The sequence below is a fragment of the Sander vitreus genome, chromosome 17 (genome assembly GCF_031162955.1).
Source record: "Sander vitreus isolate 19-12246 chromosome 17, sanVit1, whole genome shotgun sequence".
NCBI classification, from domain to species: Eukaryota; Metazoa; Chordata; class Actinopteri; order Perciformes; family Percidae; genus Sander; species Sander vitreus.
Window position 1 is genome coordinate 3,874,747 of NC_135871.1, and position 26,175 is coordinate 3,900,921.

A 26,175-nucleotide genomic window follows, 5' to 3' on the forward strand; every position below is an offset into this window, starting at 1 on the left:
ACGGTGACAAATTTGAAAAATCAACAACACACAAGTTCTATTAATATAACGTGTTCCTGTATTTCTTTGTTATATTTTTTGGCGGTATACCTTGTCAAAACTAGACTGGATGTTTTTTTCATCTGCTGCTGCACTTACACAGTCGAGTCAATCGAAATATGTCTATGTTTGGACTAAGCAACAGAACAAATAACCTCAAAACGTTAAGCAGCACAAATAACTGCAGAACATTCAACAGCACTGGATGGAAGGCAGAACCCCGTGGGTCATTTGTTAATAAAATGGGTTGATAGTTGCAATCTAAAAATAGCCTACCCGACATCACCGGTCGACTTCAGGATATTAAAGTGCTCATATTACGCGTTTCGGCTTTTCCCCCCCTTTCCTTTATTGCGTTATATTTTGTGCATATTATGGGTTTATAAAGTGAAAAAGCCCAAAGTCCACCCCAAAGGGACTTACCGTCTCCGACAGAAAACACTGTTCACAAACTGCTCCAAACAGCTCTATTGTAGTCCAGCTTTTACTTCTGTGACAAACATGCGTCACTTTGTAACACACGTTATAATGCTCGCCCAGCTGCTAGCGTGGCACGCCCTCATACTCTGCTTCTGACGGGCTAGTAGTCCTTACCTAGGTACTGCGCATGTGCGACTCCCAACAAAGATGGAACAGAAGTGAGATGCCTCACTCTGTAGCTAAAACAGAGAGCTCAACACACAGGGTGAAAAGAGGAGCTGCAGCAATGTGCAGTATGACAAAAATATGTTTTTTTTTAAATAAACCACATAAACATATTGTGGTACAACCTCTAAATACAATTATGAACCTGAAAATGAGCATTATATGAGCACTTTAATGTTCATTTACCCTTTTCGCTACCATAGTGTGCCTCCCAAATATAGTGGTCTATTACAGAAATAAAGCAAAAACAACCATATACAACTTCTGCAATTTACTTAGAAACAGAACCAGAAAAATCCAATAGAAATTGTTCTTCCTAAAGTATATAGTCACAATGGGAATATACGACTAACAGAGTGCAAACCTGTTGACCATCCAAAGAAAATACATTTTTCCACAGGAACTTTAGAAGAGAATTTTTCTCAGAGAAAGTAAAAACAAGTGCTGTCTCTCATGTAAACGCCAAATCAACATTCTGCATTACAATACTCAGCAGCTTGCAAGTTGCCTACAAATTTGAGAGTAACGGATAAACAGGAAAAGCCTACAGGCTAACTAAAGTTGCACTAACACAAGAACTTATCCCATCATTAGAGTATAGACTTTCACTGCTGTTCGCTCCCACGACAGGCAACTTCCACCCTCTGAGCTCAACATTGCTGACCGTGCCACTCAGCGTAGCAGTTCCTATATGGCAACAGGCAAAGGGGCACCTGGCAGCTCTGGCACATCCAAGACGTCATATAGTGCCATCCCTGGGCATAGCACTGGCTGCACCGCATTCTCCCGGCAACCTGATACCACTTGGTAGGCTGGATGGTCACAGGAAGGTGTTGCCATGATGTTACTCTCGGCATGCATCTAGTTGGCCTGCGTCTCCTTTGTCTGGCTTTCCATGCTCTGGATCTCCATGCTCTGGATCTCCATGGTCTGAATCTCCACGGTCGGTATCGCCTGTGGCTACAATTGCAGCAGCAGCAGCCACACCTGTGGTGCATGAAAACGGGTGCTCTGAACCCATGGTGCCCTCTGGTCTTATACGGGTGGGATGCAGCAGCTCCGACGGATCTCCACTGATTTTGGGTGATAGACCTGGTCCACGAAGCTTTCTGAGCTGGTGACCAAGATGTTGCAGGAGATGGGAACGAGGAATTGGGAGGAGAAGGAACTGAAAAACATTCTTCATCCTTTGGCTCTACAGGATCTTTCTCCTCTGAACTGGAACCACACAGACACAGACACACACACACACACACACACACACACACACAGATTTAATTACATTTGCCAAAATTAAACAAACTGTTACTGGCAGTGGAAGTGCAACAGGAGCTTTCTATACGTGCCACTACAAAAACAGAGCCTGTTTCAGACCTTTGCATCACTCACCACATCTGCAATTACTTCAATAAAAAAGAGGAATAATTAAGTAAAGCAAAGTGCCAATGTATATGATAATACGTAACCAAGAGGAGACAGAATTTAAAAATATATGCATTTATTAAAAAACAATGTAGGCTATACTATATACAGTTGTGCACATTTTACATATTAACATAACATATTTACATATTAACAAAGTTCTACTTTGCATATCATGGAGTGAATGCAGAGCCCGTAACGTTAGCCCTGCTCTAGCTTGACTTTACATGAAAATGAGAGTAATGTTAGCTATCTTACGTTCCTACCAGTGACTGTAAAAGGGTTCCTACACGCCTTTAAAAAGCAGACATATCGTTACTCATTTGGTTGAAAAAAAGGTCTGTTAACCCGGAAGATTGCTAACGTTACTTTGTTTGCCAATTTAGCTAGCTAGCTAAATTGGCAAACAAAGTAACGTTAGCAAATTACACATTATTATATAGCTACATAACGTTCACTAACTATAACCCTGTAACGGTATATTCTGACAGAGGATAATAGTTAGGCTGTCGCTGTTCAAAAACAAGCAGGGGCATCTGTTAAGGTACAGCCTGCTAGCTTAACATTACTGCTAACTAGCGTTAGTATATTCTAATGTAACGTTTCACATTAATTCCAAGATATTATAGATAGCTAGGTCAAATGTAACACATTGGACAATGCAAGTGGCCAAACTGGCCCTGAATGCTCAGTAAAGTAACCTTAAGGTTAGTTCTTACTTTTTTTAATTGCCCCCGCGCCTTCTCTCTATTGATGGCAAAAGCTAACGTTATGCAAGCTAACGGTAAAGAGTTGTAAAATGTGGCCGCACTCACTCGTCCAACTCGGTGTTCCACGTTATCGTCAAGGTGTCATCTGGAGACCGCCAGTCGGTGTCATGGGTGGCGTAACATTCGTCCCATGTGGGGGTATCGATTAATTTATCCAGAACAATCCAAGACATTTTCGTTGGCAGAAGATCTTACGGTTGGCCACACAGACTGTAGCAGCAACCACCTGCGCTTTCAACCCCTGCGTGACCTGGGGCAGGGTCCGTGATCACCCGATAATTCAACTGGCAAACGAAACCGGGAAAACGAGTCAATATCTTCTTATTTTTTTTCAGGTTTTGTAGGCTTGAAAAAAGGAAAATGACTGCGTGTTTTCTTGTCTTTAAATGGGTAGCTAATATAATAAATAAATAAATAAACAAGGACCAAAGAACACGGCTGTATTCCAAACCGCCCACTAACTAAATACCTAAATACTACCGATGAACGCAGTAACGTTAGTTAGTAGGCCTATGCAGTATGGAACTGTTAAATCGACATTGCAGTATGCTAGGTCAGGCTAGCCTTTAAATGATACCACTCTTTTAACTGAAACACATTTTCTAAAATATTTGTTTATGTAAGAAAAGCCAATACAACATATAATTATGAACTTAAATAATACATTTAATGTATCATGTTTTAATACATAATCAAAGAGAAACTCTGTCCCTGACTCTGCACAGTGCCGATCATCCGGGTAATTTGTGGCTTAATGCGCCACTAAACAACTCTCACAGGAATTAACGGGGGCTCCGCCTCGAACACTGTATCCAGGTCTTATGATACATCCATGGCTTCCTCACTATCGGGCCCATAGAGCAGGCGCTGGCTACTTCTGGTTTAGCGCTCCGCAAGTCTCACTTTGCCAGACCTTCCTCCACAGCGCTGCGGAGGAGTGACTGGCTAGTCCACACAGCATTCCGGGATGGGAGAAAAACACTGGTTTATTGGCATTTCTTTAAACCAATCACAATCGTCATGGACGGAAAAGCCAGACAGAGCCACCGTGCCTCTGCAAAATAGCCTTGCGAAGGAACTTCTTTAGGTTGAACAAGGTTATGTGTACGTTCAAAAGTAGTTTTAGTCGTGCAACAGAAAACTCAGATTGGACAGATAGTCTATAGTTGCTGTCTCGATATACCCTGCAGAGGTCTGAGGAGCAGTTAACCATAAAAATCCACCGGAGTTTAAAATTCCAACACAAAGAAAGCGGAAGGTAACGGACACCTGGCCGAAAAGAGTGTCATCCGGCGGAATTTCCGGCGGCAACGGAGCAATCCCAGAAGTGGAACGTTGTGGATATAGACTACTGTTCCACTAACTTGAATGAACCTGTTGTTGGTGTACTTTTTTTCCAAGTACATTTTATTCCCCGCTGAAGCAGTTATTGTGTTTCACCGTTGTTATGTGTATGTGAGACGTTAGAGTGCGTTGATGCCGCCAAATCAAATGGCCAGCGTTGCGGAGATATGGCGTGGTGAGCTATTATAAGAGACTCACTTAATCCCATAGTAATCCCTGTATTAGATCACACTCTGATGGTGAAACAAGCACTGGAGAGGAGGAACCGTAGGCAGGCAGAGAGCAGCCTGGCAGGGAGCTCACAAACACACACACACACACACACACACACAAACAAAGGATGGACATACATATAGGCGGCTTGGATGTACTCACACAAAACCATATAGTGCATACAATCAAATATATGCACATGAGTAGCGATGTACACATGCAGATACAAACGCCTGTTCTCATCCACACACACACACACACACACAAAGCATCCCCCCCCCCCGAAAAGAGTTTGTGAGTGAAGGACAGAGCCAGAGAGAGAGAATAGCTTCTCCACAGATGGAAACTAGGACACCAAACCCCTGTGTGTGTTTGTTTTGCGTCTTTGCTGCATCTGAGTGTGTGTTTGTCCATCTGTGTATGTGTCTATTCGTGTCTGTCGAGGAGCTGGAGTGTATATCCGCATGCATGCGTCATTGCTCATGTGTAAATGGTGCGTTTGGGTGCTTGTGTGTGTGTGTGTGTGTGTGTGTGTGTGTGTGTGTGTGTGTGTGTGTGTGTGTGTTTGTGTTTGTGTGTGTGAGAGAGACAATGAAACAGTGAAAAATCCAGTGGTGAAATCCTGGGAGTTTGTGTTTGTTTCCTGGAGAGAGTATAGACCATTTGTACAGTGATGTGGGTGAACTCCATGTGAGACAATGAAAGGTTCAATTACCAAGCTCTTCACCGGTGCCTATACTTATCCCCTAGTTGCTTTTAGTTGCAGAAGAGACTGGAGGAGGAGCAGCAATGGCGTAAAAATAAGACGATATATTTTGTCTTTTTGGACCGACAGCATGGTAGAACCTTTACATGTGACTACAAGGCGACAAAGGCGGCAGAAATCGACTGGGAGTCTGTCTGACGTTACTCTGCGGTTGATAATCATGGATGTATAAGTCATAAATACAGAAAATACATTGGAGGAAGAACAACAATGGCGAAAAGTAAGAGCAGGGATTAGTTAGCTTGGACCGACGACGAGGTGGAACTGTTACTGAAACATGCCAGTTCCAACATGACATCATGACTTTGCGTAAACACACAAGCCAAGTGCCGTGTTATCTGTACGCATTTTGAGCACCGTATACAGCAGACGGGTTGGGTTTAGGAAAAGAAGAACCGGTTGGGTTTAGTAAAAGAAGAAAGCGACGGTTGAGTTAGGAAACGTGACACGTGGGACACAAAGGAAACGTGACACGTATGACACGATCCCCGCTCTCCTGGGTGTAAGTCCTGTGTTTGACCCATCCACTACCCTGACCAACCTCCCTACGCGGATTTTCGGCCTTTCACACCTCTTGCTATGGCGTAAATTCACACGCAATCGCATGGTAATTGTAAATCAATGGAGGCCAAACATGATAAATACGCTAAAAACCGAGTATGCGTCTTGATAACACGCCAAAATGGCATACAAATTGGTGTGTCGTACATACGCCACTTAATGAGATCAGTCTGCCAGTTCACACCCATGCGACGACCCATGTAGCTCCGGTACTCAAACACATAGCACTGCACCCCTGCCTATGACATGAAAGCAGAGTCTGTGACTGCCAGCAGCCAGATCTTACAGACTACACCAAACATGACCCGCTGTCACGTAGCGCTTCCTGCCATCGCCACAGATTGGACTAAACACACCGAACACCTGCCGCCTAACAGGTGAGACCACATGTAGCCTAAGGGAGGGGGGGTGACCAGGAAGTAGCTTCAGCCAATGACAGCTTGACGTATGGCACCGGCAGCATGCGAAGCGGGTGCCGTAACCGAGGGCGTCTATAAATCCTGCACCAAGGATGAAAGACTGCCACAAAGGAGATTAGTGTCCACATCAGCTAATGAGGTATTATATCAGCCCCCGCAGTAAAATACACACACACCGGCACACACACACACCAAGTCAGCACACCAACATATACAGTACACACATGCACACGCACAGGAAGCTCATACACACAGAAGTGCATTTGCAGACACCCAAGTGAATTGTATTTGTACAATAATACATGGAACACTAGTCCTACAAGTAAGCACAATGCATGATGGGCTACACACAATTTCTCCTACACACGCACACAAACACACACACACACACACACAGTAAATACATGCACATGGGTCATATATACAATTACATACATTTATCTACAACATTGTAAATAATTGAATTTGGCTCCCTCCAGATGTTGGGCCTGTCACCAGACCAGATGTAACATAGGTTTTAGATTAGATTAGAAAGACTTTATTGATCCCAAATTGGGAAATGTCAGTGCTACAGCAACAGCAAAATATCAGACACACAGCACACATACAGAATATACAAAAAATAATAAATAGGATAGAATACAAGACCAACTATTCAAAAAATAAAGACAAATAAATACAAAGGACAGAATGGACAAACGTATATACAAGTGGCGAGTAAAACATTTCCTGACACACACATACACACACACACACACACACACACACACACACACACACATATTGTCTTCGAATCGATTCGATATGACGATGCGTCACCTCCTCAATATTATTATATATTGCTACACATGGTATCAAGTCAGACATATGAAATCCCCTTCTTATTAGTATCTGCTCTTGAAAAAGACACTTCCTGAATGTAGCGAAGTCTGAACACAGCAGACAACAGACAAAAAACAGCAACGAGCGGAAAACCAACAAGTAACATCAGTAGGCTAAAATCGATTATGGTCTGTCACTGCATCGATGCAGAATCGTCCAGATCCGCATTGTGATGTATCGATGCAATGATTAATTTCAACGCCCCTAGTGTATGTGTGTGTATTTGGGGCCTGTGTGTCAAGTGTAATATCAACAGAGTGTAAAAATGCAATTTCCCCCCTGGGGATCAATAAAGTATGTCTTCTTCTATTAATATTATCGGGTTGATGGGAGGACAACTATGGCTTCAGCTCCATTCTTATACAAACAAGTTTTCTCTGGATTGAGAGACAATATGATAATGATTTAATACACATTGCAAATATGCTGGTGTGTCTGTGTGTGTGTGTGTGTGTGTGTGTGTGTGTGTGTGTGTGTGTGTGTGTGTGTGTGTGTGTTGGGGGAGAGAGAGAGAGAAAGAGAGAGCTATGACAGGTATTTACACACTTCTCCCATTATAGGAATGTGTTGCTATTTCATTGTGTACACTTTCTCTCTCTCTCTTACACACACACACACACACACACACACACACACACACACACACACACACACACACACACACACACACACACACACTCTCTGACCTCAGTACACAGAGTTGTAGCAGTGCAGTTGAGGGTAGTCATAACGCTGCATTTCCCTTTCTCACCACTAAATGTCTCTAGTTAGCAAACAAAAGCACAGGTAATGTACAGTAAAGGTCTGCCTGAGTGTGTGAGTAGGTGAGTGCTTGAAGTGTGAATGTGTATGAGAGAGAAAAAGAAATCAAGTTCCCCGAGAGACAAAAACTGAGATGACTATTGTGTTGGTGATTGTTAAAAGATCTTTGCATTAGCTGAGGCACAATTTGTCTTAATGCTTTAAATCGGGGGTCTCATATAGCCTTCTCACTTACAATTGTGTCGACATGAAGCCCTGAAAATGTGAGAAAAAAAGCTATCATTGGATTTGGCAAATCAATCAAAACAAAGATTACATTTTTAAAAGTAGGTTACCACACAGCCGACTCACAACAAGCCTGAATATGCAAACTATCTGGTTCTGTGGGAATTGAAAAACAGTTTCCCATCTTTTTGGTTTGGTGCACAACTAGGCAGGCCAAAATTGTAATGTATTGTGAACCTAAATTAATATGCCGGGCCGGATCAGAATTTGTGAGTGGCCGGATTTGGCCCGCGGGCCTTGAGTTTGACACATGTGCTTTAAATAATAATGGAGTTCAAAAAGTTTCCAAAGATTCCAAACAATTTCTGTCAGGCTGGACTATGTGTATACTGTACAACTGCTGAATGCACAAGACATGTAGACATCGAGAATGTCCATTTAAGCAATGGCGCAGCCATAACACCATAGTATGTTTTTTAAGCTTCAATGAAGCACTGGAACAGGCTGAAAAATAACATTGCATTGAGGTACAGTGGGAAAGGAACATTTTTCTAACTTCAAATCCCCAACACTGTGTTAAAAAATACATCAACGGCAATTTGAGGTTTGTGGAACCTCTAAAATGGAACTTTGTGTATCCATGCAAATGCAGTTGGCCTTCTGTTACTATTTATGCCTATTTAGTTATCAGACGTGCATAAGTAACTACTTCTTAAAGTGTTGCAACCTTTGCAGAACCCCAGAAACATCTTCATTACACTGATGAAAACCATACACACTAAAAGAAACCATCATCCCCCCCCAAAAAAACGCTCCCAGACGTTCTTTGCACAAGCAACCAATTATCACTTATATTTATGTTTCTAGTGGCACCGCCCTCTAGTAGCCGTAGTAATTATAACAGGAGCAGAGCAGGAAAAGCAAACGGTGAGCTGAGCAATCTGAGTTTTTTTTAATGTTAGCACATTCAGCGTCACGTGTGCAAACTTCGGGAAGTAAAGTGAACGTCTGATTTGAACCCAAACCAAGATCTTTTTTTCAAATCTAACTAAGTAGTTCTGCAGTGCCCTGCTGCGTCCTGCTGAACCCTGCTGCGTCCTGCTGTGCTCTGCTGTGCAACGCTACATCCTGTAACGCCCTGCAGTGCCCTGCTATGATGTCAGTACCCGATCCGTAACGCCCGTAAGATCCGTTCTGCGCATGCGCATAATTACGTAGTAGAAAAATAACAATGTCCCTGTGCGATTTGTACCACGCCTGCGTTGAAACACTTTACGACCAAACATCCAAAACCGTGTAGGAGTGACGTCGTTGTTGTGTTGTTTATGTTAATGTTTTTACTTTTAATACTTCGTCTTGACTAATAATCATAGACTGTCTAAGTAAGGACATAAGTGTCCTTTTGAAGACGGGATGACAGCTCTTCCAGCCACCACTGCTGTATACCACTATAGTAGCTACATGCTACCGGCAGTAAACATGACATCTTAGCTGGCAATGTTGTTAAATTCTCCCCAATTCCGGGTCACATTCCTGCTGAAACATGTCCGATTGTGTAGTGTTTGGTTCTTTATCTGCGATTTTTGACGTTAGAAAGTGCTGCTTCGTTCCACTACAATCTAACGTTAGCATACTCATAGCTAACTATTATAGCTGCATGCTAACGCGACATAGCGGAGCATATATAGCTAGCTATATATGTACGTATGTAGCAGGACTTTGTACCGTACAAAATCACCAATAAAGGCTTCTAAACCAAATACTAAACAAATACAGTAAAGTGACCGGAATTTGGGGTGAAATGTACAGCATTGAGCTACATAATAGTTTGCTAGGAGTTTGCTGGTCTCTTACAGAGATCTCATTTGTAGCCCTGTTTTTACCTGATACTTTCATCGAAGTACAAACACATGAAGTGAGAGGTATACACATGCTTAAACTTTATTTAAAGCATGATTTACCTGAAGCAGGACGGAGTCATGACTTAAAACACCAAAGCAAGGCTTCTAGCTCAGGCTAGCTAGCGTTAGCAAATTACCTTCAAAGTTGCAAAGAAATGATGAAACGTAAAATTTGAAGCCTTTATTTAATTTGCTACATGGTGTTGTACTGGATGGCCGGACGACCCTCCGTATATCATTAACAGGTACTTTAGGCAACTCCAGCAAACACCTTGTAAACTTCATCTCTGCCATCATAACGGTCTACTGTCACTGTCTAATGTTTTCTTCTGGTAACCAGAAATGTCCAAACATCCTTACGCCAATGCGTGCAAGTTTGCCGGTGTTCGCGCAAGTGTAGAACTGATCAGGCAGTGTCGTAAAACACGTTGAGTTTCTGCGCATGCGCTGAATTGTGCGCATGCGCAGAACGAATCTTACAGGCGTTACGGATCAGGTACTGACATATGACATGAACTACTACGACTACCATTTGTAGTCACTGTTCCATTATCTTTATTGTGACTATTATTGAAACTGTTAATCACATCCCCAACCGGCACCGTCAGACACCGCCTACCAAGAGCCTGGGTCTGTCCCAGGTTTCTTCCTAAAAGGGAGTTTTTCCTCACCACTGTTGCACTAAATGCTTGTTCTTGGGGGAATTACTGGAATTGTTGGGGCTTTGTAAATTATAGAGTGTGGTCTAGACCTACTCTATCTGTAAAGTGTCTCGAGATAACTCTTGTTATGATTTGATACTATAAATAAAATGTTATTGAATTGAATTGAATAGTTTGCTGCCTAAACATAACCAAACTGCGACCGTGGCAAATCTTTTTAACTTTACCAACGTAAAGTTTAGAGTCACATGCGTAACCGGATATGAAGTAACGTCAGATTTTAACCCAAGCCATGATCTTTTTCTACTTTAACTAAGTAGTTTTTGTGCCTAAACCTAACCAAACTGCAATCATTTCACAACAGGAAGACGTGTTTAAAATCGTGACCTTTATGTTCAAAACCGCGACCGACGTTCTCTGGTTTAGGTCGTATTAGAGCAGTGGTTCCCAACCTGGGTTCCGGGGACCCCTCAGGGGGGAGGCAAAGATCACAGGGGGTGCGCAAGTCTTTATCTGGTTTGAGGTTGAGGTAAAAAAAAAAAAATTTGCACGTTAAACAAATTATGATAATACACTAGAATATATAATGTATACAAAAGTCTGTATGAAAACTATATATTTTTGTTCTCGCTTAAAATTGTAGGCAGGCTACTTAGTAGGCCAAACCTCTGGGACCTCTTAACCTGGGACCCTTGCTGTCATCAGGTCAGCTGCTAGCTGCTATCATCCTCGTTTGTCCTGCCGCCACAGCATCACTATTTTATGAATGAAACATAGCGGAGAAACGTAAAAGTGCTGATAACTCCTCTGTATCAAAAAAGAAAGTAAGGCTCTATCTTGAGAGTTACCTCAACTTCGGTTTCGGAGGGGGGACTCAGCTTTTCTTAGACATATGTAGGGGGGGACGCCAAGGAAAAAAAGGTTGGGAACCACTGTATTAGAGGGTAGGAACAAACGACTGACATCGTCGTATGGTTTGGAGGACTTGTTGCACTAAAAGCCACATTGAGCTCCCTGTCCCAGTGAAGAAAGGGAATTGTGTTCATGTATGTATGCGTACATACGCATGTATCGTCTTGTTGGTGCGCTGCTAGTCTACATCCACGACGTTCCACTTCTGTGACTGATTCCGCTTTCTTTGTGTTGGCGTTCTAACCTCCGGTGGATTTATGAGGACTATGGTTAACTGCTCCTCAGATCTCTGCAGGGTAAATCCAGACAGCTAGCTAGACTATCTGTCCAATCTGAGTTTTCTGTTGCACGACTAAAACAACTTTTGAACGTACACATGTTCCACCAAAACAAGTTCCTTACCGAGGCGATTTCGCAGAGGCGCCGTGGCTCCATCCGGCCAAGACTTGTGATTGGTTTAAAGAAATGCCAATAAACCAGAGCACTTTTTTCTCCCATCCAGGAATGCTGTGTGGACTAGCCAGACTCCTCCTCCACAGTATACAGTGAGACTGTATTGGTGTGTGTGTGTGTGTGTGTGTGTGTGTGTGTGTGTGTGTGTGTGTGTGTGTGTGTGTGTGTGTGCGTGTGAGCCTGCTTTTTTGTGAGCCAGTCAATGAGAGATGGACGTGGAGACGGACGCAGCTAGCGAGACTGGCGATCAATAGTAATCATGAGGCGCTGTGGCGTTAACAGCGGATGACACATCGCTCAGGCTTTTCTAGTGCGCTGCAACCCCGACACAAAGCAGCACAAAGCCATAATTCCTTGTCGCCTTAGATCAATAGATATACATTTGCAAAAGTATCAGACACATGCAGTAGTGAGATTTTTTTTTTTTTTTTTTTAGGCATTTTTGCCTTTTATTTGGTAGCTCATTCCTCTTCAACTTTTTAGGTCACAGCGGCCAGCAAAAGGGAGTTGTGTCAGCTTACATGATGGCCGTTCCTTCACCCAAGGTTAGTGACATTTTAACGGTGACAAAAGTAAATGAGTGTGGCATTCTGTGATGCTTTGGAACAAATCTACGCAAGCATGACACAGACTTGTCTCGGAGCTCATGAAGACCTCCCCCCCAGGGCAAGCGGTGGTACACAACTATTATGTTAACATGAATGAACATGCTGAGTCTCCTAAAACAAATTCCTTGAAGTAAATCAGGACAGGGCTGTGAGGGAGGAGGGAGTGAAACTGCTGTGGCGCTGGAAAGACGGTCCTGCGACGAGGACAGTGGTGGAAGAAGTACCAATGTGGCATCATGACTTTGCGTAAACATACAAGCCACTTTCCTAAAGCAAAATGGCGTGTTATCTGTACGCATTTTGAGCTATCCGCGTGTATGTCTACACTGTATACAGTAGATGTAAACATACACACCACGTGGCGTGTTTTACCCATCCGCCACCCCAACCAACCTCCCTCCGCGGACCTCCGTCCTTTCATACTACTCGCTACGGCGATAATTCACATGTAATGTAGGTCAATGGCGGCCAAACGGCGTTGATTAACATGCTAAAAAACGATTATGCGTCTTGATAACACGCCAAAATGGCATCCGAATTGGCGTGTCATACATACACCACTTAGTGAGATCAGTCTGGAAGTACTCAGATCCTTTACTTAAGTAAAAGTACTAATACCACACTGTAAAAATACTCTGTTACAAGTAAAGGTCCTGCATTGAAAATGTAACATAGTAATGTTACTTATTATGTAAGTATCATCAGTAAAAATGTACTTCAAGTATTAAAAGTAAAAGTACTCAATGCGGAAAAAAACCTCACATTTTACAAACTGGAAACGATCCAAACAGTTGTGTGTTTAATGGTCGAATCATTTCAGCTGGACTTGTAGGCCTGTATATATGGTTGGGTAGTTTAATTTATAATAAAACATTGTATATTATAAACTACGTGTGTTTTGTGTGCACACATCGTAATGTGTAAAGTAACTAGTAACTAAATGTCAGATGAATGTAGTGCAGTAAAAAGTACAATATTTCTCTCTGAAATGTAGCGGAGTAGAAGTACAAAGTGGCATGAAAAGAAAAGACTCAAGTAGGGTACAAGTACCTCAACATTTGTACTAAGTACAGTGCTTGAGTAAATGTACATTCCACCACTGCCTACTAGTATCTCTTAAGTTCACTAATTAACCAGTTGTATCTCAAATATTAGTAGAAGTAGAAGTAGAATGTACCTCAAATGTGTACAGCACAAGTACAGTTCAACATTTTAAGCTTATTCACTTTCTGTGAGTGTGCTGAGAAGATGGATACCACTCTAATATAGATCAACAACAGTACATTGCCAGGATAAGCCTGACGGATGTCCGGCCTCTTTTGCCCCTTCACAACAAGAGCAACCTCCGAGCTAACGTCACACGCTGAACATGGCAAGTTTCCTTGAATCGTGCAATAAGCCAGGTCGGACGTGTTGTGAGTGGTGTTTTTTTTTTTAATTGTTCCCGAATAAACCTGATTTTCTCACAGAAGACATTGAGACAATAATAATTGTAGAAAAATAAGATGAAAATATTGAAAAGATAAAGAAATACGCAAATGTGAAATTATCGGTAATATCATCGGTATCGACCACGAGAAGCAGGTAATTATCGCTTTTAGTATCGGCTGAGATTAATCCATATTGTGCATCGTATTAATTATAAACGTATTGACAAATGAGTTGGTAATGAAAGCATTGATTAGTTGCAGCCCCAAATGTATGATTAGGAATTTAAATGTACAAAATATCTTGCATGTTCAATCAGACAATTACTGCCGTCCTCTGCACTTCATCCTCAACATGAAAAGGCTCTGTATAGAGAACATTTATAAAACCAACATTACGTCTATATGAATTACAGCACCAGTGGAAATGCAGTGGAAACGCCAGCGGACAAAATAGCCATGCCAGTAATTCCTAAATCAAACCTGCTCTAAAAACAGCCGAGTGGGACATTACAATTAGAGAGCGGAGAGCTGTAAGTGAGCATGTGAGTGTGTGTGCCTGCGTGTGTGCACGTGTTTGTAGCGTCCCATAAGGAAGGAATCAAGACTTAAAAAATGGCCCTTTCTGTGAGAAACACAACAACACACACTCATCTCTCCACCGGAGCGCAGCCATCACTGCAGATAATGAGCCCTGAATATCGTTAGCACAACACGCAACGCTGCATGCACCACACACCGTCTATCGTTATGCTTATTATTAACTTTATTTATCTTTCTCTCCACGGTCACCTTTCAAAACATGTTCTTAGGTGAGCAAGACAGCACACTCATCCCAGTTGATTCAGTACACCCAATGAATCCACCAGAAGGAAAAGATGTTAGTGAACATGTTTTCATTTTTGGTTTGTATGCAGAGACATGAGGGGAAACCAGAACTTATGTAATATCGCAAATTTGGGGTGACCCCGAATAGTCGAATATTCGTTGCTTTGATCCGAAGTGTATTCATTGTTTTACATCTTTTTCTCTATAGCTACTATATATTGTAAAACAATGAATACATTTTTCGGAACGTCATCAACACTCCAAAGTGACTCTTTGTATTAGAGTTTAGATTCTCTGCCCGAGCCCGAACCGGACCCGACCCGACCCACGGGCCATGCCGAGCCGATGTTTTACGCCGCTATGATCGGGCCAGGCCCTTGATCAAGCATTTGTCTTTTTATAATCATTACTTTATTAGCCTTATTCGGTGGGGAGAACGCTCTGCCTCTCCAGCTTCTCCCCTAGCTCTGGGTGTAGGCTATGTCCTGCACTGACTTGAGTGTGAGGTAAACTGTGCTACATCGTGTCTCCCCCCCTCTGCAGCACTGTTGTCGGCCAGTGCGTCAGCATGCAGACCGTGGCACAGTATTAATTAGGTGATCGAGACCAGAAAGTCTCCTATATGGTTCCAGGGCTTTGATTATGTTGCTGCCTTGATCTGTTACCCACACTATTCGTTTTTTTTTTTTTTTTTTTACGTTTCTTCATTCGGATCCATTTGCGATCCGTTCCATTCTGAATAAACAAACAGCGCAGTTTACATGCTTCGTCCTTGTTGCATTACCGGTATTTATTAAGATAATTCTAAACCGATTCCTGCAGTTCAAACAACTCGGAATTGTAGTTGAGAACATCAGTTATGACGGCCCACGTATTAAAAAATTGTCGGGTTTAACTCAGGCTCGGGCTCATAATTACAGTTCATGAGTCGGGCCGGGCCGGGCTCGGACACAACGTGCACGGGCTCGGGTGGGGTCTGGCTTGATTTTTTTGGGCCCGATCTAAGCTCCACTTTGTATTAACACAAACATAAAGTCAGCAGGAAGTCAGCCAGAGAAGAACTCTAATGCACATGCTCAACAGGCCCAAAAATTGCAGGGAGCCTGAAACACTTTTATTAGAATGATAGGGCTACAATATTGGATCATAATATCAAGTTTTCTTACTAGATCCATGGGCTAAAGAAACCAAGAAAACAAAGCTCACACTTCATCTGCAGAAAGTCCAAAGGAAAACTCCTGTTTCACAGACAAGTTATTAAGTAGTTTGTATTGGTATAAGTAACTTCTTGCAGGTTCAGTGCAAAAACACCACAGCAATCACATATACAGTATCATTTGATAAAGTGTGCTGCCAAATGTCCATTCTAAGGGCTCTCAATTTGTTTTACTTCAGATTATGGATCCCCATGTAAAATGTCTCACATCTCACTGTGGTAACTAAAGTTAAATACAAGTGATGTTGCATTATACCTTTGTGTGCTACATGTTCCCAGGAACTGACCTTAAAGACCCACAGAAACCCAGTTTAAAAGGCACTTTATTAAAAAAAAAAAAAAACAGTTGTACTGATCTAGACGATACGACACACCGATACCGTAGGCTACATATCATTCAGGCACAGGAAATACCCTTGCCAACACTTTCACTTTAACTTTGAGTGTTTAGTTTGAGTAGAGTGGAAAAAGCAGGAAGAGTAACTTTGCACTTTTGTACCGCTGTGCCAGGCAAAATTAATCAATCCCCAAGTAATTAAATGAATCCATGTCCAGCTATACAGCCAGTGCTACATAAGGCCTCCTGTCTGCCAAAACCTTCCTCTTTAGAGCCAGTGATTGTTGTACCGGGCTTTAGCAAGGGAGTGAGACTGCTATGTACAGCCCACCAAAGCACTCTTGGACAGCCGTGGCGTTCAAGCCCAGCCAAGTATCATCAAAGTGCCGGTTTGGCAGCTGCCCTAAGGGAAGGCAGCCAAGGCCAAGAAAGGTTCTAAACCTGACACAACTACACAAGCAGAGGAAGGTGTTAAAGGCATGTCCGCCGGGAACGTTTCTCCAGCAGTATCATATCGGATGATTCTGCTTAACTTTCATTTAACCATGCAGCCACACAGCGGAGGAAGTCTTCTTCACAGCTTTGGAACAGGCCAATACACCAAAGACTTATGTGTCCCCAGGGGTTAAAGTGGGATCTGGCAGGTGGGGGAACCTTAAGATCTGGGGGGGGGGGAGTGTGGCACACAACCCCAAATTCCATTCTCAAATTTACCACTTTAAAGTTTCTTACTACTTTAAAGTCTTTATCCACTACACTGAAAACTCAGACTGGTGTGTTAACAGCATGCCAAATTAATCAGAGCACACAAGGCCAGATGACCAGTTGCTGACAAGCATGTAAAAGGCTATTTTTTAAACGGAGTCCAACCATAGACTGTATGTAAAGAGAGTCTGAATAAAACAAACCGGGGCTACATTTACTTCCAGCTGACTTCACAGAGAACAATGAGGGCAGAACAGCATCACCAATCTATTTTAACCGAAAATGTTCTGTCTAGTACAGCTAAAAACATCAGATCTTTAGCATGTTACTCACAGTCGTTAACTACCGAGCCCGTTTGTAACCGGTAGGCTACCGACAATGTGATCTTCACCTATTCAACTGACTTTACCAGATAGTACGCAACTGTCCTGCTATTATTACAGACATGTGAACTCACCACAGACAGTTGCCCTGTTCACGGACTTACGGCGATGCACTGCTGAGAATGAATAGGGGAAACATTGGAATGGATATTTGGCTTTATTTTAAACTAACGGGAAACACTGATGTATGAAACGGCCAATTGCATAAATTTACTTATTAATCGAAGGTGCCGGAACGCCGTTCTGGATCATTTCGTTCCATTTTTACCCTTGTGTGTCACAAACCCCAAGACACAGGGCAGAGAGGGTGGCCAGTCAGGTTTTTCAACCCACTGTCCTCCATAGGAATAGTGGCTCATAGGCTTCCCTGCTGAGAGTTAAAGGACCTTATCTTGCACCCAGCGCAGCGAAAACGCCCGACGCAGGTGTTCAAGTGTCTTTGCTAGTTTAAGACCGACGCAGTTGTCAATTTCCTGTCCAGCGCCCACGTCATTTAAATAGCAAATGCACCTGCGCCTGTCTGTGATCCACGGGCGTGCTGGTCTTACAGGGAGGTGTGTTCAGGTGCATTCTTGGCGTATTGCTATTTTGAGGCGGCGGAAAGTGATCGCGACATTGACCAATGTGAAATAGTATTATATAATAGTATCCTTCCTGCTTAGCAAATCCTCCATCATAATAGCAATGCACCAAGGTACAAACGCACCTGGCTTTTAAAGGGAATGGGAGATGACACTCCCATTGATGATTGGTTTATAGCATGTTACGCACAAAACACACCTATGAATTAATTGAGATACTAAGTACAACCCGTTTGAACCATGCGCCCGGCGCACAGACCCTTTTTTATAATAATTATTTTATTTTAATTATAACAAAGTAATTTGGCAAATTCCTGCTGAGCAAAACTTTTGACCCTTTTAGCTACAAAGCTAATTTGTGACGGTCAAAGATTGTGAGTGCAATCGTCATTGACGAATGGAGAAAAAAAATACACCACTTATTTAGCCAGTGTTTCTTGTTTGAATTTAAATTGTGTTATAATATAACATTCACATCAAAGGTATGGATTAGTGTTCAGGAGGCAGATGCCTTTAAACAAGCTTTCTGTGAGGTGTACCCCATGGTGCAAAACAAATCTGCAAAAATCTGTTAACTAAGTATCTTAAATGTTGTCAGTATACTGAGCGTATTCCTAACCTTGGCTTTTCTCCATGGAGTTTACACCTTCTCTTCATGATTGCATAGGTGTGTAGCCACTTTCACCCACACGGTACATTTTTCACTTGCAAAATCTAATATTGTCTATAGTGTATTGGTTTGTCTATATGACCTACTGCATACATGGTTAATGCTATAGGAATTACAATTGAGAGCATCCTGTCCAGCTGCATAACTGTGTGGTACGGGAGCTGCACTGCCTCCAACCGGAAGACCCTGCAGTGCATGGTGAAGGCTGCTGGGCAGATCAATGCTGTCCCACTCCACTCACTCCTGGATGTCTACCAAACCAAACCCACCTCACCCACAAAGCAATCAGCATTGTGGGTGACCTCAGCTACCGCTCACACAGCATCTTCAGCCTCCTGTCAGCCTGTTCTACCTGACTGATTCCCCAGGCTTTCAGGAAGCTCAACACCCACATTTGACACATACTGACAATAAAATTAACTTGAACTGACTTGAGTATGGTATGGAAAAACAATGGATGAATGGATTGTTTTAATCTAGTCGCGAGATGATGTAGTTTAGTCCGGGAGATCATTGTATACGTTGATGATTAAAGTATATTTTTATTAAATGATAATACATGCTGCGTGACATCTTCGACCACTAAGGCTCCTAGTTACTCTTACTACTACTACTGCTTCTACTGATACATCTTGCACCACTTGTGATAATAATAGACACATAGGATGACTGATAGGTAGCCTGCATACACCCTTACATACATACTGTCTGAAGCCATTAAGACGGATTGTCTTTAAGGTTGCAGGCAGAGTTATGTAGTCCAAAAAAGAAAGAAAAAAAGCACAGCACTCACCACTTTGTCCTCCTGCAGCCCAGCCAGCCATCCATGTATAATGAAAAGAAAGACAGGGAGAATGTGAGCAAAGATGATATCTGAAAGCATGGCAATGATCCTACAGCCCAACCAGTAACAAATACTGTAATACAAAGATATTTCAGTTTCCAATAATGTTACAGTTACTGAACAGAAAAGAATATGCCACAACTCTAAAATATCCGATTTAAAGTAATAATCTTGAAGATTTTAAATTACATAAATGTCTGTTTAGTCAGTATCTATTGCTGAATGATATAACACAATGGTGACTGAGCTTATGGCCCACTGATTAAGCCCTAGCATTCATAGTATTACAAACTGGGTGTCTATGGTGAAATCTCAAGCGGCACACAGTGATACGTTTTCCATCATCCAGCAGTGATTGGTCCACCTGAGAGGGAAGGCGGCGCTAACGCAACATACTCACTCATCAACTCACTTGTCTGTAAAGCGGCATAAAGTTTTTTACAGTATGGCTAACATGGCCGAACAAAGAAAAGAGTGATCCCTACAGACAATGAAATTTCAAAAACAAGTGAAACTGACACACATGCAATTACCGCTTATCAACATAAGCGCCACCAAAGACAACGAAATAGACAACTTCAAGATTGTATCCTTAAGCTGAAATGGTTAAACAATGCCTTGACTATTGTTAACTATTGGTAGGAGAGCAGATGCAAATCACAGTCTCTGGTGTCAAAGTCACACACTTTGTACTGAGAACCATCCACCCTAAGACTTTTTGTTCTTGTATAACACTTCACACCACATCCGCCTTTGCTACTAAGGGGGCTTTTACACCTACTTCGTTTGGTACGGACTTTCAGACTTCTAAGTTTGATCCGAACCAAAATTACAGGTGTGAAACCAAAAGACGTAGTCGCGGTCCGGATCAAACTGAACCATGGTCCGGTTCGTTTCTAGTGTGAAAGCATTTTTTGGATGGTTCGGACTTTCGGACCAAATAAGGAAGCTCTTGCAGGCTCTCTTCATGTTACAAGACCAGGGAAGTAGCTCAGTGCTTAGTGTGTAGGCTACATGTGAGAGAGTGTGACGGTGAATGCGCTCAGAGCGGAGAATAAATCAGCAGTTTACCAATTAAGTGGTTAAATGTACAGTGTAGGTTTCAGTTTGTCTCTGAATTAATGCTACAGCTCCTCAAAACCCAAGTAAAGTTTCAGTGTCTTGCTTCTCAACAATGTAACAAAACATAAGAGCTGCGGTCAGCTGGAAAAACCTCCGACAGCATGAGGGAGGATACAAGAGGAACGGGAAGCCCGTCTACAAACCAATCAGTTACAAGTATTGTGAGACGCAGCTCACGTGTGTGATGACAACAGGACGTAGCTTTGTCACGTGTAGTTCTTTAGTGCGCTTACATAACTGCAGTGTGAAACCAAAACTTACCGGATCAAATGTATACAATTTAACAAAAACATTAACCTTGGTCTGGACCTTGGTACGGACTTTCAGGTGTGAAAGCCCCCAAAGAGTGGACAGCTATTATTCACTCAACAGCAAGCAGTCGCTTGGCAAGAAAACACAATGTTATTTTTTAAAGAATGTTTCAGCATTTTTGGAAATGTGTTTGTATGCTTTCTTTCGAAGAGCAGGATGAGAAGATTGATACCACTTTCATGTTTTAAGTACGCGGCATGAGCCAGGTGGCGATTAGCCTAGCTTAGCGAGAGATTGGAAACAGGGGTCAACAGCTAGCCTGTTTCTCTCTAAAGTTCACAAATATGCCAACCAAAACCTGTAAAGCTCACTAATTAACACTTTCTATCATGTTTAACAAAGCAGAGCGAGAGTGCGGCAAATAGACTAGCTTAGCACAGCGACTTAAAGCAGGGGGAAACAGCTAGCTCTGTCCTAACTTAAAAAATACACCTAGCACGTTGATAGCTCATGATTTAACACGTACACAAACAGAAATGTTAAAACAATTTCTTACCAAACTTAAGTTTATTTTACCATCTACAGTAGGTTTATGTTTGAACTTTAAGAGAGCCAGGCTGGCTGTTTCCCCCTGCACCCAAAGCTGAGCTAGGCTAATTGGCTCCAGCTCCGCACACATGAGAGCGGTATCAGGCAAATGAGTATATTTCATGAAATGTTAAACTGTTCTTTTAAGTGCTTGGACAAACCATTTGTTTTGTAAAGTGTCAGTGTCAAATTTCCAAACTGTATTATTTACCTTTAATAATTTTTTCTCATCATTATTTATCGCAATTTCCCTTCTTACTCCTCTACACGAGAAAAGTAACATGATGAACACTGCGAAGACACACTGCTACCATTACGCAATGACAAAAGTATCATATAAAGGAATAACTATACACCAAGTTACAAGTCTAACAGTAGAACCTTGCATGTGAAGATGCATGTGTGTGTGTGTGTGTGTGTGTGTGTGTGTGTGTGTGTGTGTGTGTGTGTGTGTGTGTGTGTGAACATGTGCAAAATCCACCTTTCAAAGACCTTCTCCCACTGAATGCAGCTGCCCCCCACCCCAACACACCACCCAGGACCCCACAGCTGAACTCTCCCCATGTCAGGTAGTAACTAATTAGGATGTACTGTGTGTGTGTGTGTGTGTGTGTGTGTGTGTTCCAATCACACACACACCTACCCCCTGCTGTGTGTGTATAGGGCACCTCCGGACCCCTGGGAGACTGGGACAGAGTGGGAGACCACCCCCTTCGTCCACAGCTCAGTCTAATGCCCAATTAACCTTTACAAGCTCCTGCCTAGGTCACACACACACACACAAATACACGCATACAGGCGTGGATTACATTCCCATACATGGGTGAAGACACACAAAAAATACGTGGTAACACACACACAGGATGTGTGTAAATATCAGCACACATCCAGAGCATATAAAGACACACATTTGTGCCATTGCTCATCACCTCCACCTGAGTTCTAACACCTGAGGCCCTGTTATAGCCTGATTGGACACAGCTGCATGTGCTGTGCATGGCTTTGGTGCAGCGTTGGATCCCATGATGGGTATAAACTTTATGCTGCCCCGCAAACAAAAAATCTTTGAGGTAGAAGACTGCTGGAAACAGGACCCAACACATAATATTTTCATTAAGAACAATTCATACAACAGTTGGTTCAAACCACTTGACATAACTGTTATAACGTTTAAATGAACAAGTTAGATAATAGCTTGCAGGAAATAGGGAATGGTTAAAAGGAAAAGTATTAAGCTTTATATTCCTTCTAACACTCCATTTAAATTAGTTAACAGTCAATATTATTTATTAATGTATTCAGTTTAGGGCTGTCAAAATGAACGTGATAATAATGAGTTAACGCAAATCCCCCCTTTTTAACGCCACTACATTTTTTGGATTTCACAGAACGCTCAAGCATTCTGTGACTTGGGCCTCTGCCTCATTATTCCTGCTGATTCCTCACGTCTGTATCCACTTTTGTCTTCATAAAAGATTAGTTTTTTGGTTCGGCAGCTTAGACAAACTTAAGTCCATGGGTTCTTTACATTGTTGGTAGTGAATATCACTGATCCTGATCCTGAATCACAAATAAAAGAGTCTTTTAAGAGCCACACACTGAATCTAAAGAGAGACTTTCCGTTCTGAGTAACAGGCTTTATTACTTTTATTTATTTTTAACTAAATCAATGATCATTAAATCACAAGATCCACAAGACTTAAGTTATTTTGCATGTACTGTCGATGTGAAGTCAGTTAGCAGCGGAGTACGTCCAAGTCTCAGATACCACTTGAGCATTAACAACTTGAAAAATATCCATTTTAAAGTACATTTAGAACAGATAAGAATTGTGTGATTAATTTGCGATTAATCGCGCGTTAACTATGGACAATCATGCGATTAATCGCGATTATATATTTGAATCGATTGACAACCCTAATTCGGTTATATTTTTGATTAGTCTTTTACTGCCGTTTGTCAGTTTTGGGGCTCCATTAGTACTTTTCCCCTTAGTGGGAAGAGTCACTGCAAATCTTTGTTAGTCTGAGTGATCAACTTGATCCTATCTATAATAAAACACTTCTATCCTGATAGGAGTGGTCTCCAATGCCCCTATCCACAGAGCCCGGTGGCCCACTGAATGGTTAGATGAGTATGGAAATTATGTGAATCATGTGCTGTGGCCTTCACAGTCATCACATGTCAACCCAGTAGAATACCGATGGAAGATGTTGGAGCAACGTGTCATCACAGCATTGATGGAGGGAATCCTCCAAATGTTGGGGACAATGGCATGGCTGGAAAGCTAGCTTATCTTGTTGTTAAACGTACTGTCAATTTATATTTACTGATTGCCAAATGTACATCAAGTTATTTAATTTGAATCTTGCTAGCATAGCATAAGCCATGGTATAAGCGGGTTCATGCCCTTCGAGGTGTCCATTGTCAGGTATTAATGGACTTGCGTGTCGGGCGGTTCACGCCTTGCCGTCGTCCATTGACAGCCTACGTGGCAATCTACACCTTGTCGGGCATTAGGCTAACCCTTACGTGATTTTCACAGGATATGTATGAGTAAACAGCCATGAGAAGATGTTACATTGACACCCTGTGGTCCACATCTCTCTTACCGTGTTGGAGCGCAGCGACACTCGCCCCCCACAGCGGGCGCAGAACTTGGTCTGGCAGTACGAGCACAGGTTCCCGCAGCCATCTGCGAATTTGGTCTTGTGGCAGATGCCGCAGGTTGGCGCGTCGTCCCGGTGAACGGCCGAGCCCGCTGCCACTGTGGCCTGCCGGATCACCGTCTCCCTGTAGCTGGACAACTGCTGCTGGATACCTCTGGAAGAAACAGGATGAAAACATGAATGCTTTAGCATCTTAGAAAGTTCATAGTGTTCTGAATTAGTATGGAAATGCAAATACATGCAGGACTTTTTTTTTTTTAACCAATGATTCACCTAAATATTTACTGTTTATACGGTACCGCCGAGGGCAAATACATCATAAACGTAGGAAGAAGGAAAAGAAAATCCCATTACTGAATGCTATCCAATCGCAATACTTCTAGAATTGCAGTAAATAAAAATCGCAATACAAATCGAATCGGCACCCATGTATCGTGAAAGAATCGAATCGGGACAAAAGCATATTGTCTTATGGGGGTCATTTGACAATGAAATGATCCAAATGCATTATACAGACACCAACCATTGAACGCATCAAAACCATAGACTGTATAAAACTAGATAAAAACAGACAAAAGTAGTCGAGGTACAGAAGCTGTACTGTTCTCAGGAGCCCATTTGCTAACATAACTGCCTTTCTGAAAAATTGACACATGTCAACACTTGGAAATAGGACAGCGGTGTATCCTAACGGGTTGCAACATACCGTGGGTTGACACACATCAAGTTGTCACACAGCCATTGTGTGAGCTTACATAGAAAGTAATGGTTGTGGGTGTTTTTTGATGCGTCTACAGAATGAAAATCTGCCGAATTTAGCAGACTGTTTTTATGCTTGGGCTGGAGATGTGTTAATTCTGAGTTTCATATTTATATATATATATTTTAAATCATTTAAAATCTCCGGAAAACTCTGAGTCTGTAGATTCCGTGTCTACCATCCCTGGTAATCTGGAATGCTAGTGTCCATAAGAGGCTGTAGCTTAGCCATGATTTAAGGTAAATGCTAATGGCCACTTGTTTACATGCTCACATAAAAATGATAACATATTGATATTTGACAGGTAGTGGATATTATGGTCACAATCTTGGTTTAAAGTGTTAGCATGCTAAACATATATATTGTAATTAGCATCAAATACAGTACAGTACAACTCAGGTTAGTCTCGCTTTGCCAGACCTTCCTCCACAGCGCTGCGGAGGAGGGTCTGGCTAGTCCACACAGCATTCCGGGATGGGAGAAAAAGATGCTCTGGTTTATTGGCTTTTCTTTAAACCAATCACAATCGTCCTGGGCGGCGCAAAGCGCCAGACAGAGCCACGGAGCCACTGCAAAATAGCCTCGGAAGGAACTTGTTTTGATGGAACATGGAATATTTTTTCACTCCTCTGTGACAGTAAACTGAATATCTTTGAGTTCTGGGATGGGAGAAAAACACTAGCCTCGGGAAGGAACTTGTTTTGGAGGAACGTGTGTACGTTCAAAAGTTGTTTTAGTCGTGCAACAGAAAACTCAGATTGGACAGATAGTCTAGCTAGCTGTCTGGATTTACCCTGCAGAGATCTGAGGAGCAGTTAACCATAGTCCTCAGAAATCCACCGGAGTTTAGAGCGCCAACACAAAGAAAGTGGAAGGTGAAAAAAGTGACATCCGGCAGAATTTCCGGCAGCACCGGAGCAATCCCTAAGCTGAGGCTGATGGAAATGTCTTTAGTTTTGCTGGTGCCAAAGTAGGCCTACTGGACACATAGAAATGCTGAACAGATGATGGCATTAGATGAAAACAGTAAGCGGATCGGTAAAGTTAATACATGAATGCCAAACTTCATGACAATCCATCCAAAAGGTGTTGAGATATTTCACTCTGAATCAAAGATGTCAAGTCTGTTGGTGGCAATAGAGAAAAAGTCAGGGGATCACCAAAGTCCTTAGAATACACTGTCTGGAAACCATAAATGTCAATGTACAA

General features: G+C 42.3%; 1 protein-coding gene across 1 annotated transcript in view; it reads right to left on the reverse strand.

The window, feature by feature from the left end:
* rims1a (regulating synaptic membrane exocytosis 1a) overlaps positions 1-26,175 on the reverse strand; it is a 154,411-nt gene that overhangs the window by 81,104 nt on the left and 47,132 nt on the right. The window contains exons 3-4 of the mRNA XM_078273541.1: positions 24,150-24,360; positions 19,525-19,536 (exon numbers count right to left, since the gene is read on the reverse strand). Coding sequence (XP_078129667.1) covers positions 19,525-19,536; positions 24,150-24,360 — 223 coding nt within the window. The remainder of the gene's footprint in view (positions 1-19,524; positions 19,537-24,149; positions 24,361-26,175) is intronic.